This window comes from Galeopterus variegatus, unplaced genomic scaffold, assembly GCF_000696425.1.
Source record: "Galeopterus variegatus unplaced genomic scaffold, G_variegatus-3.0.2 Scaffold462, whole genome shotgun sequence".
Taxonomy (NCBI): domain Eukaryota; kingdom Metazoa; phylum Chordata; class Mammalia; order Dermoptera; family Cynocephalidae; genus Galeopterus; species Galeopterus variegatus.
The window spans coordinates 409,818-427,098 of record NW_007726573.1 but is presented as its reverse complement, the minus strand read 5'-3'; the positions used below and the strand labels follow the sequence as shown (position 1 = coordinate 427,098).

The 17,281-nt window shown below is 34.3% G+C and overlaps 1 protein-coding gene across 3 annotated transcripts in view; it reads right to left on the bottom strand.

Moving 5' to 3' along the window:
• LARS (leucyl-tRNA synthetase) overlaps positions 1-17,281 on the bottom strand; it is a 60,315-nt gene that overhangs the window by 13,734 nt on the left and 29,300 nt on the right. For 2 of the 3 annotated variants that reach the window (XM_008569074.1, XM_008569075.1), the window contains exons 16-28: positions 16,696-16,781; positions 16,545-16,610; positions 16,373-16,455; positions 15,820-15,958; positions 15,073-15,285; positions 13,204-13,261; positions 11,297-11,360; positions 7,199-7,382; positions 5,954-6,044; positions 4,965-5,105; positions 3,673-3,813; positions 3,241-3,351; positions 1,014-1,124 (exon numbers count right to left, since the gene is read on the bottom strand). In XM_008569074.1, the coding sequence (XP_008567296.1) occupies positions 1,014-1,124; positions 3,241-3,351; positions 3,673-3,813; positions 4,965-5,105; positions 5,954-6,044; positions 7,199-7,382; positions 11,297-11,360; positions 13,204-13,261; positions 15,073-15,285; positions 15,820-15,958; positions 16,373-16,455; positions 16,545-16,610; positions 16,696-16,781 (1,488 nt within the window). Of the gene's footprint in view, positions 1-1,013; positions 1,125-3,120; positions 3,352-3,672; positions 3,814-4,964; positions 5,106-5,953; positions 6,045-7,198; positions 7,383-11,296; positions 11,361-13,203; positions 13,262-15,072; positions 15,286-15,819; positions 15,959-16,372; positions 16,456-16,544; positions 16,611-16,695; positions 16,782-17,281 lie in introns of those variants that run through there. The other variant, XR_550238.1, reaches the window with a different exon arrangement.

Here is a 17,281-nt window from a genome sequence, read left to right as displayed (position 1 = left end):
GAAGACTCAAAAATTAAGTTCTAGAGTACCCACTATGTGCCTAGCAGGCTGGAAGACATTGATTTACATTTTTGAATAGCATTTACTGAGCCTACTTCTTGACAGACACTATTTAAGTGTCTTAAGTGTGTTACTTAACTTACTCCTCACAGCAATCCTAAAAAGTAGATTCTCTAGTATTTTCATTTTATAGAAGAAAAACCTTGTGGTCCTCAAAATCTAAGTGATTTGTCTAAGGTCTCAAAACTAAGAAGAGACAGATACACAGGATTTGAACCAAGACTTGTCTGACCCTATAGCCTGAGATCTTAAACAATATATGGCCTTCTTTTGGTTTCTCTTTGTCAAGAAATTCAATAGATAAGTTACTTATATGAAGAAAACTAAGTGTCTAACCCAGTGGTTCTCAGTAGCGGGAGTAGAAGGGGGGGGGTTGCCCTCAGGGGACATTTGACAATGTCTGGAGATATTTCTGGTTGTCCTAACTTGGGGAGAAGGGAGTTCTATTGGCATCTTGTGGGTAGAAGCTAGGGATGCTGCTAAACATCCTTCAGTGCACAGGACGGCCCCCACAACAAAGAACTATCCAGCCCAAAATATCAATAGAGTCGTTGCTGAGAAATCCTGGTCTAACCACTATAACCAATGTTTATCCTACTAAGCTAAACTTTTACAAATGTAGACTCTCGGTAATAGGACTTAGTAAAAATACCCTAATGTAAGCCAAAAGAATATGCTTCCTCCCCAAACTGAAATGATGGGAAGGTAGAACATCTAGGAAGTAATTCGGTGCAGCTATTCTAAACCAACTTTTCTTATACAATACATATTTTCATGTACTCAGCAATTCTACAGGTAAACCCAAAATCTAATAGTTCGTTTCTCACAACCACTGATTGAAAAATACTATTTTAGCTCTGGGGGAGACTGTGCCCAAGGCTTTCCCCTCTCCCTCTACTATCCTATCTGACCATTACTCATGCAGTCACAGCTACACAAAGTCCACAGCTTACCTTAATCATGGCAACAAACGGCATCACTTTTTTCATATATTTCTTCAATTGTGGCAAATTGCCTAGTTCACTAGCAATGACTTTGTTGTCAGGCAATTTTCCACTATTCACCTAAAAAAAGGGAGAAGAAAGAGGAATGCAGAGAAAAGTATTTTAAAGATGATACAGGACAATACATGTGCCTGTCGTAAGTCTGCCGGACACAGAATTGTGGCCTCTACCAGTCTGCTAGAGAACAGCAGAAGAGTGTGCAGCCCCGCCTAGTATCATGGGAAGTGAGAGTTCAGTGAGCAATGCATTCATTCAGAAGACATATTTTTTAGTTTAAAGGAGAAAATCAGGTGCATTTTGCTGAATATTTAGTCTTCCCTTACAATAATAGCAGCTTCAGGATTCTAACATTAGATGTTACCAGGTAAGAAACTGATATGGTCTTATAAAGATCATGTTTGTCTTCAAACTTGTAAAAACATTTCATTAGTCATATTAAAAAACTAAACAACTATCATATAAGATTTCTATGATGTCTGCTTTTGAACACTCTTCCTTATAAATTATCACACATGTGATAAAAAGAATTCCTAGTTATCGACCTGTTAAAAATAGTATCATTTCTATCTACTCAAAAGTAAATTCCTGTATGTATCATTTATCACTAATATGCATACAGTCCCAAATGTGTAGACTGAACTTAAATTTATTTCTGCAAATATCAACAGTCCCGTCAATAGAGTAACAAAGTAAGTGGTCTTTTCAGAATTGTGGGTGACATATTCTCCTTATTGTAAAAGCACAGCATCAAAGCCAAGGGTTGGGAATGAATCTAAATGAGAAGTAATGTATAGTAAGATTTCAAATAATCTATTTACTTTCCATTCTAACCTTTACTAAAGTACATGGGAAAAAATATTCTGTCCATTTGTCGATGTGTTCCTCTGAAGCATATATGAAAGAAAAAGGGTGGAAAACACTCCTTTTCCTTAAATCATCAAAAAGATGCCGTATTCAACATAAGAACACTCTTCTTGATTATAAACTCATATTTAGTTCTTCAGGATGAAAACAAACAAAAATTTAAAACAAAGCTGATAATGCCAAAAGATGACACATTGTTTTGAAACAATATAACATATAGTCAATTAATACTAAGTAAAAATATAAATTCTAAAAGAACCGAGGTGATGCATTTTTAATGCCTGGGACATTACGTACTATATTTGGCTCTTCCACTGCTTCTTTGAAATTGCTGGTATGAATATGTAATCCACTGAGGCACAGTTTCATTTTTCTACCTACCAAAGTAGCTTTTATCTTTTATTTACTATAATTCAAAATCTTCAAGCAGATTCTAAAGGATACATTCTATTTCAATTACACACAAAAGTGGAGGTAAGTTCTCCATAAATATAGATTCACAAAGAATACAAAAACACTTGCTCTTTTTCCATCAAATTTTACATATGTAAAAACAAAAGTACTGAGGCAAAATTCCAATAAAGGTCTAGAAAATCAAAGCTAAGGATTTTTCCTTTATGTTACTGCTTTGCATTTTGATCATAATCCTTATTTTCTCTCTCTCTCTCTCTCTCTTTAAGTGCATCTTAATGGTGTATGTCTACCAATAATTGTTTTAATAACACAAGCAAAAAAGCCAATATTCCACAATACACACTTTTTTCACATTTTTAATGTAAAAGAAACATGGCTTTTTTTCTTTAAGAAAACTTAGAACTAAGCTTAAATATTGAGTTTCCTTTAAATAAAACTATCTTTACCTGACAGCTAAAAAACACGTTTTAGTTCTACATTTCTACAGTTAATTATCAAACTGAACACTCTTTTAAAGTACTCAAGAACTAAGCTTCAATTTTTTTCAAACATAAGGTTAAGGCTACATGAACCCCACTGTTCAAGTTACAACAAACTCAAAATGCAAACTGTCCTTTGCTTCATAATTTTACTACACATAAATTACACACAACTTAATTACATACAACTAAATCCAGTGTACTTCTGTACAAAAATTTCAGAAATGAAGATAAAACAGCAGCTTTTCCCTCAGCATCCACTGAAGAGCCAACCAAGGATAACAAAGGATGCTCCCTACCTAAAGGGAATGAAACAAAGCTGCCTGTCTTCCTTCACCCAGATATTGGCAGTAATCTAAAAACAAAAACATAGGCATTACTTAACACTGTTGGGGGAAAAAGTTTACTGAGAGCATCACCTCAAAGTGGTTACGTAAAACCAACAGGGTGGTATGTTGCCAAGGTGGATAGTTCTTCGCCACATAGATGGTGCAATGTGAGGGCTTCTGAGGTGGTTGCTTGTCAGTCTTCTACATGGTAGAAAAAAGAAAAAAACATTTAGTCGCTTCTATAATAAACCAAAAATGAATCTCCCCCAAGATATGCTGCTGCTGCTGCTGCTGCTGCTGCTGCTGCTGCTGCTACTACTACTGCCAAATGAACCCTCCCAAAATACACTGCTACTACTACTGACTTTAATATTAAAAAATATATACACTACAGAACTGTAGTGGCAGTGAATACGCACTACATGTTTTAATGAAAGTCTTCCTAATTTTCGTTACTGTTAGATGTTATTTGACCAATAACTATAAGGAATGATCTTTAAAAAAAAAAAAAAATGACTTCACCTTCCCTTTAGTTGGCATCATATAGTTCTTGATTCGTAGCCTAAGGTCATGTGCTACTTCCATGAGATACTGTGAGGAACGTATCAAGGCTTCATCCACAGGACCCACCACAGGCCATGAAGCGTTCATAATTGAATCAGGCTTTAAAAAAAAAATGGTTAGACAACATAACTATTTTATGATTCTTAATTACATTTTCATACCAAGGCTACCATCTGTAATTGTGTGCTCAAAGTTCAAACCTGAATACACACAGCACACTTCCACAGCCCCTGATCTAATGTTCCCTAGAATTCAAGCTGTGAAGTCTGACTCTACATTCTTAATTAGCATCCACTTGTACAAGCATATTAATACCCACACACATATGCTCACTTTCAAAGAAAATTATGTAATGCTAATTTGCCTAAATTTAATCATTATTATATAAATTATGTACACTCTTAGTTTTTATCCTATTAATACATCCAGTATTGAAAGTACGGCTATTTGGTATATAGATCATAAGCACATTTCTGCATCGTTCACTCTTTGAAAGATACAAAAGAGCCTGGCTAATAAGGTTGGAAAGAAGTTATTAAACCAGCCAACCTATTTATCTGCAAGTCTGGGAGAATAATTAAATTTATCTTCACAGTAAGAAGGCTAATATAATATCCCTGAATATGCAGTCCTACATATGCCAGGAGTTTTAGATAAAACAAGAATATTTATGCAAATATACATTTCTAACTTCGTTTATGCAAATATACACTTCTATCTTTGTTTATAAGCAGCTCACAGCAGTTTATATTTTCCTCAATATTATCAACTTTTTAACAGTTGGAAGAACAGTATTAGTTATACATGTATTCAAATGTATGGCTAAAAATATTTTAATGTATATAACACTTCTTAACAGATAGGAATTAGGTGATTAACATGCATATAATCACGTTTTTAAAATATAAATATTGTGTGTATATAAATAAGGCCTATATATGATGTATCTGTCAAAATAGGAGGTAGCTTTGGTTTAACCTGTTGTGATAATTATGATGATGAATCCAGCATGACTCCTGAAATACTCATTTTCATTCTTTTTCTTTTTTTTTGGCAGCTCGCCAGTTACTGGGATCGAAACTGCAGACTTTGGTGTTATCAGCACCACACTCTAACCAACTGAGCTAACCAGTTGGCCCATGAGATACTCATTTTCAGCCTTTTTCTCTTAAGTAACAATATTATCACAACAATTATTTAATGAAGCCAAAATCAAAACCACTCACAACATTTCAAATGCATAAAGATACCTTTCCCAATAGTGTCCAAATGTGCTCACACAAATGTGGACAGAATGGAGCCAAGAGAAGTGTCTGGACTTCAATAAACCGGAACACAAGTTCTCTGTGCATCCCCTCTATGGCCAGCTCACGGTACTTATCTTTTGCAGCCTAAAAAAGTTTAAAATTATTTACCATTTCCCTCACTGTACTTCTTTAAAATAAAAAGAAAGGAAAAAATTTCAGTGTCTTGGTTTTAATGCATTTTTAAGCTTTTAGTCTTTTAAAATTCCATATTAAATTACCATAGAGATTTTACTTCATTCTTAAGAATTTGCAAGTAAGTGTATATCAATCTTTGTCCAAAGGATATTGCAGCTTTACATATTCCCAAGAAAAATTTTTTTTAAAAGACATTCTGTAAACGAAACATAAAAGTTTAACAATTTTAACTGTGTACTAATGGTGAATGTTCTGAGCAGCACATAGGAACAATATTTAAAATCAAAAAAGGCTATAAATACAACACATTGCTATGCTTAGCACTTATCCTTATTTAACCACATCTCTGAAAACCAAGTGCTATAAATCCCAGTGTGATATTTTACAAAACTGATTGAGAAAAGCTACATTTTTACTTTAAGCACTTGAAATGCCAAACTTGAGGAAATACTGACACCTTGTGGAAAACCTCAGAAAACACTTGCTTTCAAACTAATGGCAATTGATTACAATGTTGCCTTCAGTTTTATCAATTTTTAAATGTTTCCTGAAAGTGTGGCTGATTTTTAGATTTAATCTCCTCATTAATACTCAAGGCTTACCCAAGAGCAGAATTCTTTATATTAAATGGACATAATAGAAAAATACCAAAAAAACTACTTAAAATCACAATTTATAGAAGAATTTTAAAATTTCTTGGCAGAATTTTCAGTCTACACTTTAGACGAGTAATTACAGCAGGAAGAAAAAATGAGAAAAATACATCATATTCACACATGGCAAAATTAAGAGCCTACCTGAAACTCAAAAAACCCTGTTTTCAAAGCTTCTTTAAACATCATCTTTTCATAGTTTTGATCTGTTTTTATAATTCCAGCATTTATTTCACTATTGAATAGGGAAAAAAAGGTTACTGAATTTAAAGGCAATTACATATAGGTATAAAAAACTGCTGCATATACTATTAAGGAGTAAAATAAGAACAATGCCTGAAACATTTCAAACTGCTCAACACAAAATCGCCTCTCTTCCTTAAAACTGACTATTGCAGTCTCTGTATTGTCTATCCACTCTTAAGTACTGTCATCTGACACTGCCCAGGACTCCTATTTATGATAACACAGTTAATGATGCTTGTTTAAAAATTCCTTGATAGAAACTTTGTTATGAAGCCTAAAATGCAATATGAAAATAGCTTCCCTAAGGTTGTAGCCAGGTTTTAATTGTTGCATTTTAAATAACTGATATTGGATATTAGAAAAAAAAATTCTCATACCACCTCGGGACCTACTTAATTTGGTCTAATCTGGCCCCAAGCTGTTTCATCTTCTACCTCTGCCCTCCACATACTGTACTTCAAATAAATATCATACTCTTTCCATGGCTTATACATGCTTTCTCCTCTCCATGCAAAAATGCTGTTCATTTCTAAAGAAACCCAGAATTCATATGACATCTCATCTGAATTCTCTTTATCCTATTATTGTACTTATAATTAGTTGGGTAAGCGTTTATTTCTCCTGCTAGACAATAAGAAAGGATCATGTCTTATTCATCTTTGTAACACCAGTATTTATTTAGGATGGCTCTTGACACAAAGAGACTGATAAATGTCTTTTGAATGAAAAAAAAAAGGACATTTCTCTTTTTTTTAAATCCACTTTTCCATTCTGCCCTACTCTAATGCAAGACAACATGGTAAAATGGTTATGAGAACAGGCTTTGGAGACAGAAGTAAGTTCATATCCCAAGTATGCAATTACTAGCTTTGAAATGTTTCTTTCTCCTAATCCTCAGTTTTTCTAAGCCTCAGTTTCCTTGCCTATAAAATACAGATAATAATATCTTTATCACGTAAGGTTGCTTTGAGCTAAAGTCAGATGCAAAATACTTAGCATAGTATGTCGAACAAGTAAGTCGTTAATGAGTAATTGCTTATTATCATCTAATTTAGTTCAGGAAAGAAAAAGAAAAAGAAAACTTAAAAATGCACCAGGACTAAGTGATTCTAAAGTACAGAGTGGTTGGGGTCCATAGATTACCTGGCAAAAACTCTATCATTGAAAGTGCTGGCAGGACCACTTCTTAGGCTGTCCCGGTTGGCAACCATTTCTTTCACCCATTCCACCCAGGTGTATAGACGGAGAATACCTGCATCTGCCATGGCTTCCACAAAGTTGGCATCCTCAACAGTGTCACCAGCATCAGCTAGAGCCAAGCGCATTCCTGGAAGAAGGAAAAAAAATCAATGTATTAAACATACAGTTACTGAGTATCAACTACGTGTCTGGTTGGGTACATTGCCCACACACAAATTAAGACATAACAAATGCTTTAAAGGACTGTCCCAAATAACAGCAAAAATAAAAATTACCAAAAATAAAATCTCTAAGTTATTAAAATATTTGAACCATCTGTATCAATCTTCATACACTTAACATCAATATGTGTTTCTTTTCAGGCATGTTGAATTAATGAGATAAAGTGATCTTTAATGAGGCAGAGGAAGAAAATGATAAACTGGGGATAGATACACATTTCTTTGTGGTTTCCCTATCAACATCTCAGGCTCATTTAGAGGTAGCAAAATATTATGATATTTTAATGCATGAGAACACACACTGGTGCCTAATGTGTACAAATGCACATTTAATTTTTTAGTCCTAAAACTAGGCTCTTCAAGTTTTCCAGTAATAAAACTTTACTTTTTCAATTTTCATCTCTTCATACTACCAAAATCTTCCATTCTAAAATACTGGGGAAAAAATGTCCACCAATAAGGTCTAATTATATAAACTATGAGACACCCCAGAATGGAACATAATATAGCTCCAAAAAAAAAAAAAAAAAATGAGGAAACTCTTATGTAACAATACGAAGTGACGTCAAGTATGAACTGTTAAGTGAAAAAGGCAAAATGCAGAACTTCTGTGTCTTAAAGAGGGAAGATGAGAACATACAACATTAAGTTACATATGCATTAAATACCTCTAAAAAGCTGAGAACATTTTTTAGCTTTTTATTTTAAAATAATTTTACACTTACAGAAAGGTTACAAAAGCAGTATAGAGAATAAATGTATATCACTCACCTGGCTTCCCTAATGTTAACAACTTACATTTACCATAGTATCAAAACTAGAAAGTTAACTTAATACAATACTATTAACCAAACTATAGACCTTATAAAATTTTACTAGTGTTTCTTCTAATAGCCTTTTTCTGTTCCAGGATCCAATCCAGAATCCTACATCACATTTAATTGTTGTGTCCCGTTGTTCTCTTCAAATCTCTAACAGTTTCTCACTCTTTCCTTTTCCTTCATGACCTTGACATTTTTGATGAATACTAACTAGTATTTGATAGACTTGCTCCCAATTTGGTTTTGTCTGATGTTTCCTCATGATTAGACTGAGACTACAAACCTTTGGCAAGAATACCACAAAAGAGATGTTGTGTCCTTCTCAGCATATCTTAACAGGGAGGTACATAATACAGATATGACTTATTATTACTGGTGATGCTAATCTAGATCACTTAACTACTGGCTAAGCAGTATCTGCCAAGTTTCTCCACTATAAAGTTACTATTTTTCCCTTTGTGATTAATAAATATCTTGGAAGAAATACTCTGAGAATATGCAAGCATCCTGTTTCTTCTGAAACTTTTGCCTGTGATTCTAGCAACCATTGGTGACTCTTGCCTGTAACAATTACTACTATGGTGTTGCCTAATAATGATTTTATATTTCATTCACTACTTCTGCGTTTATTAATTGGAATTGAAAGGAAGAGATGTCCCTACTCCCCCATTGGTTTATTTACTCAATTATTAACATATAACCTCATAGATATGAACTCATAGATACTTATTTTATTCACTGGATTATAATCCAATACTTATAGATATTTATTTTATTCATTGGGTTATAATCCAATACTATCTTTATTTACTTTGTTGCTTAAATTATCCTAGCTTGGGCGCTCCTTCAAATTGATTCCTGTATTCTTTCAACATGTCTCCATCCTTTTTTAAGCACTTCCTTAGTTTCTGGTACCACAAAATGCTCCACACTTATCTTATATTTTCTTTATCCCAGGCCTCAAATTAATCACTTTTCCTAAGATCCTAGTTCCTTTTACAAAGGAGAATGGCATTTAAAAACCAAGATCTGAACACCAGGTGTTTCACTGTGACTGGGGTGTCATTGATCCTGGACCCTCTCACAGCAGACATAACAAAGGAAATATATGCACATATAGTAACCCACACATACACACACATCTATGTTTATTTTCATATCTATATACCTGTATGCAAAATTTAAATCATGGGCTCATACCAATACCACCAATTCCAGCCAAACACCAGAGGGTTCATTCTAGCATTGCCCCTTTACTTTTTATAGCTTCTTTTTTAGACAGCGAGCTCTCTGAGACAAAAGTTCTCATTATCTACAATATATTTATTTATTCAATCCTAGTATACATAGAAAGTAGTTTCAGTATTGCTTACATCTCTTGTAAGAAACAGACTAACAGTAGTTAGTCCTACTTTCATTTTCAATAAAGTTATGTCCATTTATTACTGTTTGCATTCCGAGTCCCCCCACATCCTGGTTGATTTTAATTATGTATTTTATGTTTTGATACATGAAACATTATGGTTCTAAGAATCAAAGCTATACAAAAAAGTATACTAAAAGAAGTGTTGCATCCTCCCTATCCTTACTACCCAATTCCCATTCTTCCTTCCCCATAGATAACTAATTTAATTTCTAGTTTATCATTCCAGTACTCTTTTTAAATTAGCAGATATCTACATTCTTATACTCCTATTTTGTTACATGATCATGCATACATTAGTTACTCTTTTGCAATTTACTTTTTTGTTTGTTTTGCTTTTCCCATTTAAGAAGAATATGCTGGAAATCACTCTAAATCAGTTCGTAGAGATCTTTCTCATTACTGTTTTTTTTTAACAGCTGCACAGTACTCCATTATGTAGCTGTATCATAGTGTATTCACTTACTCTCATTCACAAAGGCATTTATACTGATTCTAATATTTTGCGAATACAAACAATACTTCAGTGAATAATTCTGTACATATAAATTTTTATTACTGGAGGTGTATCTTCAGGATAAAACCCTAGATATGATACTGTTGGGTCAAAAAAGTAAGTTTTGTTAGGTATTGTCAAATTTGCCTCCAGGAAAATTGTACCAACTTGTATTCCCACTAGCAATATATGAGAGTAGGTGAAGAAATTGATAACTTCGTCTCTGAGAGAAAATGGATAGCTAGGGGATAGGAGGGAGAGGGAGTACTTTCATTGCATGTGCTTTTTCTATACCTTCTAAATTTTGAACCATATGAATGTATCACTTGTTCAAAAGCAAATAATACTTCAAATAATAAAGAAAAGATAAATGTTCAGGTAATGGATATACTATCTACCCTAAGTGAATCATTATAATATATACATTATTGCAACAACACATTGTACCCCATAAATATGAACAATTAAAATTTTAAATAAAAAAAAATCTGGGAAAAAGATACTGTATGCTAAGAGACAATCAGGAACAGTTTAGTTCCAATTAAGAGAAACTGAGAACTCAAACTGAACTAGCCACGATCAATAAAAAAGAAGTACAATGACAACCAATAACCAGAACACAAGAAATGAATGGCTCCTTCAGCACAGACAGTGCATTTCTTCTCTTGACAAAGTTAAGAATAAAATGTAATAGTACTAAGACCAGGTGGCAAAAAATTTTTTTCTGAAAAATGAATGTTCCCAAGTTCAAGTCACCTGTGAGAAAACCAAATAAAGAGGAAATATCTTGGAAAAGCTTCCTACGTACTAATCTCTACAAAGCAAGTCTTGAATCTTAGCAATTATAGTGAGTTTAGAAGACTCTAAGTAAACTCAGCTTGAATTTGTTCCTGAACAAATCATGTTAGCAACTCTTATGTTTTAAATATTATGTTTCTTGTTCAAACAGAAAACAAATATTCTTAAAGTTTGTTAGAAGCAAAAGAGAAAACAAAATTAAAACACCAATTTTAACTTGTCTTCTATAATCTGAGGAGAATCAAATCCTATGCAACAGCGACAACAAAAAAGTATACTCACCATCAGCTGAAAATTTGTCAATTGCCTGGGTCAAAGTGAGGAAGTTGCCTGTGGACTTTGACATCTAAAACAGAAAGTCAATGATCAGGCATTAATAAGAATATATACAAATAAAATAAATCAAATCAGCCAAATCAAATAAACTAGGTTAGCCATGATCAGATAAAAACAAAAAGGAATTAGAAACATGGAAAGAAAAAGATATTTTACACTAATTTTAGAGAGCTTGTTTGGGTTACTCAGCTAATCACTGACAGAGGTAGGAGAGGATCTCCAGTCTGACACTCAATACCTGCAATTTCCATTAGCCTATACTGCCCTCTGGTGATAGGGTTAGATGTGTGGAATGGTTCTACTATAACTCCAAACACTTCAGTTGGTTACATAAGGAAGAGCTTTACAGCAATTAGGATCATTCAGAAACGGAATGGACTAGCTCATGAGGTGACAGTTAGGATTTTAGAAACCTTCCTGTCATGGTTACAACAATAGTTTTTTCAAGTTGTTCTCTGCCCTAGGCCAGCACATCTAAGGAGGCACTATTCACAGCCTACCAATCTTTATTATTTTAAAATTTTTATGTCATTAGCATTAAAAGAGAAAAAGAGGTGATGATCACATTACGTTTATACTACATGGTAATAAAGTATCTTGTTCTAATAAAATCAGTATAGTACAACAATATTCCGACAGACAAGGAAAATGTCATATTCCAGCAGGATTAATATATTGTTCTGCTTTGACTTTACAAAGAAGAAATGAGTTCAATAATCAAAAGGCCTTGTCTATCTAATGAAATCTCAAAATAGCACTTGCTTCTAAATAGCTGTTTTTCAATCTAATGTACAGATTACCTTGAATAAACTTTATTATCTTTCAATATTAGGGCACTGGCTAAATTTGATGTGTCATACTGTAATTCATATCATCTGCTTTTTGTTTAAATCTATAACTGTTTCCATTATGACACAGATATTTATAACAACTAATACTTTTTGCCATTACTATTCCATTGGTTATAGCAAAATTCACTGGTTGTGCCAAATCCAATTTGTTCAATTTTTATTAATGAAAAATAAATAATCCTGTAACTTTCCGTTTTTTTTCAGTTAGGTACCCTTCTCTAATTCACACAAAGGTATCATGGGGCAAGAGAGGGCTCTGTCAAGAAGTTTGCTTTCCTGTTGAGGATATTAATTAATGAGAGAAAGCCCTTTATAGCCTTTAAAATATAACACATATTAGTAGTAGGAACAGTAGCAGTAGTAGTAGTAGTAGTAGTAGTAGTAGTAGTAGTAGTAGTAGTAGTAGTAGTATAGAAAGGGATATTATACTGCCTGGGAAGAAGCATTAAGTGACATCTAAAAATCCTACAAACTCCAAAATTCTATTATTCTACTAATTCAATGGCCAGTCACAGTACAAAACTAAAAGCACCAAACTATTTTAAACTCAACTTAATAAGAAAGATCTTCTGGGGGTCACAATACTAAGATTTTATGCTTCTAGTCCCTGTCTCTGTTTCTCTCTCTCTACTCCAGTCACAATTTGTGTCACCTTTTGTCATTCTAAATACAAATGTTATAATTGGTAACTTTTCCCCATCTCTCCCCTCAATTAATAGTATCTACTCTACCTCCTCAATTTTAAAGATAAAAATTTAGTTTAGTTTATGCTGCTAGTCCTAAACATTTTAAATAAAAGGATTATTCTGGAGTACACACCAACTATTAAAATAAAAGGTTTTTAACTCTCTGATTAATTCATATTCTTTATTTATTATATATATATGAAAAGTGCAAATTCCTAAATCTGAGAAGTCTTTCTTATATATACAAAAGTACAGCTTCCTAAATCTGAAAAGCTTTCCACAGAATTTTAAACTTTCAAGAGGCAATGAGTCTTACCTTCTCAGAGTTGAGGAGGAGATGTCCATTTGCTCTCACAGCTATAGGCCATTTGTCACTTTACATGTAAATGTTTAAAGACAGAAAAGAAAAATTAAAGAAAAATTATGCTTTAGGCCTAAAATTTTGCAGTAAATGCTAATAAATTTATGAAAATTTGCTAAGACAAACATATAAGGATATTTACTACAGTCCTGTTTGCAACAGGAAACAAAAATAACCAAAGGACTGGCTATATAAACTATGATAGAGGCATACAATGATGCAATTATTTTAAAAATATAGGCAGGGCTATACACATAGATATAGAAGATCTTAAAAATATATGAATAAAACAAGAGACAACAGTGTATAAAAAGTGGTATCCTTGTATAAATTAAAAAATAAATATAGATATATAGTACTGGTATATGCATAAACATTTTTTCCAGAATAAATCACAAAAACCAACCAAACTGATAAGTTTTGAGAGGTAGAGTGGTGTGTGGACAAGGTGAAAGTTCACTTTTAATTTTTTACCTTTATATACTCTAAATTTTCAAACTGTGTACATGTCATTAATTCATCCTAGCAATGAGAACATGTGGGGCATAATGGTTGGGAGCAACAATTTTGGGACTTGTCTCTCTGGGTTTGCATCCTGGTTCTACCATTTATTAGCTGGGTAGTTTTGGGTGAGTTATTTGACCTCTTCATGCCTCAGTAAGGTTCCCCATCTATAAAATGCATATATTACAGACCTTCCTCAAAAAATTGCAGTCAAAGTTAAAGGAATCACTAAAAGTGATCAGAACAGTGCCTGGCATAAGCATTTGATGTTATTACTTATCTGTAATTTTTAAAAACCTAATAATTGTAAAAAAAATACTTGGTGCAAAGGGATGAAGACTCAATAGTAAAGGGTACTTCTGACATACACAATTTCTCTAAAAATTCATTTTAAATGAGAGAAAAATAATTGGATGACAGTAGTATAAGAACCACATTAGATTTATTTTATTCCTCTACTTTAAAATCTTCCTTTCAGGGCTGGCCCGGTGGCGCACTGCTACAGTGCACCGCTTGGGAGTGCGGCGGCGCTCCCGCCGAGGGTTCGGATCCCACATACAGACCGGTTCCCGCTCACTGGCTGAGCGAGGTGCGGGGGCAACACCGAGGGTTGCAATCCCATTGCCAGTCCCGGTCCGGTACGGGCGCGACACTGAGGGTTGGGATCCGTTGCCGGTCACGAAAAAAGACAAAAAGGAAAAAAAAAAAAAATCTTCCTTTCATTCTTCAGAAAAAATGCAGTGTCATTCTAAATACAAGAAGTCATATGAGACTGTTTTGGTTTTATGAAATAAAATCTGAACTGACTGAGGGGTTTGTTTCTTCAGCTACTTGAGGGACTAGAGGGAAAAGTAGAGACATGTCTAGGTAATAGGGAGGAGGATGGAAGGATTACTCTGGAGTACACTCATAGTATTAAAAATGCCGATGTTGGACCTAGACTCTAGTCAGAACATTGCTACCAACTAATGTTGGAATGTTGGGGCTCCCAGCTCTAAAGAGAAGGTTTCTTCCAACTCTAACGTCCTAGGAACTGTCTTGTCTTTAGTCCTGCATCTAAAAGGTCAAATGAATTACTAGCAGATCATCAATACACCTGAAATACGACATGCTTTGGTGGCCTAAGGTAGGTATGAGGATTTCTGGATATAACATATAGAAGATGGTGTGCTCTCTGCTTTAGTATAGATTTAATATAAGAACAAGAACGTAATTGGCAAATCTAGCTATACTCTCACAATAATTTCTTAGATATTTGAAGCCACAAGATACCCATATTGACAATCAATAAATCTACTGCACATCTATTTTAGCATTCACCTTTGTTCTGGCCACACAGCAACATGATTATAAAGGTAATACGAAAGATGATTTGGAACAAGATCCTTGCCAGAGACCCGAAGATCCACAGGATACCAAAACTCAAACTCCCGCTTTAACTGATCTAATTTTTCCTTTGGGATCTGAGTATTAGGAAATGGAGCCTCCTTGAAGAAAATATAATCCCAAACTTCCTTGATCATCTGTTGTGGTCTGTATTAAAAATAAAACAAACAAATTACACATATTTATAATTTCTTTGAAAGAACCAATATTTTAATCTAACCATAAATTAGGAATCTCTTTCTTAATGTAGTTATAGTAACAAATAATGACAATAGGCTCCCATAAGAATGAAGAATAGATAATAATAAGGGAGGGGCTATTTATTAATTTTTTCCAGCTCAGCAGTAAAAAGCAAAAACATCATGACAAAATTCTGCTAAATGAATTTTTATGAAAACTAAATATAAAAAAAAGAACATTTCAATATGTTAATCAAAAGATCACAATTCTTTTTTTTTTTTTTTTTTTTGTGACCGGTACGGGGATCGCAACCCTTGGCTTGGTGTCGTCCGCCCCGCGCTCAGCCAGTGAGCACACCGGCCATCCCTATGTAGGATCCGAACCCGCGGCAGGAGCGCTGTTGCGCTCCCAGCGCTGCACTCTCCTGAGTGAGCCACGGGGTCAGCCCAAAAGATCACAATTCTTGCTAACAAACTACACTCCTTCCCGTTATTTACCAACCTGATGCCTAGTGGAGACTCTCCCTGTCCACGCAAGTTACCCCCCTGCAACAGGTGTGCAACTGTGTAAAATGCCATGTAAATAGTGGAATCAGAGAGTGATTCAATTAGCCATTGCTCATCCCAAGGCAGGCGAGTGCCTGAAAAATAAAAAAAATAAAAATTAATGAATGAGGAATGTCAGAGACACTTCATCTATAGAATCCACATTTTCAAGAAGAGGGCATCTACAAAGCTACTTATTAGGGAGTTCTTATATTCTATTTAAATAATTAATAAAAATAAAATGGTAGATAAAAAAACAAAATGGTTGAAGCTTTGGAGATTTTCTAAAAAAAAAAAACAAAAAGCAGTCACACATAAAATCTATGTGGGTTAGAGAGAACATATTTCTAACACCAGGTAGACAGTAGACAACCATATCCTAGTTTCCTTCACTTTCTAACAAAACCTTTCCAAATCAGAAAACTCTAGAAGAGGCAGTAAAAGGTAAAAATGTATATCTGCCATATAACTGGCAGTCATCCAAACATAAAAATTTGAAGCTTGTTTACCTAAACCATAAGTTCTTGAGCAAGCATGTTCTTGTAGCCAACCTAAGGTAGCTTCAAAATTCCTTCTGGTCTCCTCACAGAATCTAGAAATGAGAAAAAGATAGTGTCTCTCTTTATCAATTCCATGTTTCTCATCTCCTTTCCCCTCCCTCATCACTTCCTCCTATCTTACGTTTCCAGGTTTTTCAAGCTCTGGAATGTCTGTTTTTTCCAATTCTCTTCTCCATAATCCAAGTACCTATGAGTGGAAAAATGTATTTTTTTTATAAGTCAGAGATGAGCAAAGTGACTGACAGAATATTCTTGCTATAAGAGAGACTAACCACTGGTCACACAGGGCCACAACACATTCATCTGAAGACCTGGACATCACTTGTTTCTCTGGTTCCATGTAAATAAAAGCATCTCCCTAAATGAAGGAAAACAAAAATATGATCAAATATCAATCTCCATTCCTTAAAAATGATAAAAATTACTTTTTAAAAAAATGCTATGCCACCAATAACCAAAACCCCACATTTTCATTATGTCTTCCCTCTTTCTAAGGTCGAAGTTATTTACTTTTCCTTCTATATAACACTGGCTTTTGAAAAGGTATGCATCCTCATCAAGTGGATCACTATGCCTGCTACAGATAATTCCTTTTCAGTGAAAAATGAAATGCGTTTAACAGTTTCTAATCCTATGGTTTGAAGGTTAGGTTTTCTGTGGCAGCTTTTCATCCTTCTTATAATAAAAATATTTTTTTTTTTTTCCGTGTCCGGCAACGGATCACAACCCTCAGTGTTGCCCCCGCACCGGACCAGGGACCGGCAACGGGACTGCAAACCTCGGCGCTGCTCCCGCGCCTCGCTCAGCCAGTGAGCGGGAGCCGGTCTGTATGTGGGATCCGAACCCTCGGGCGGCATG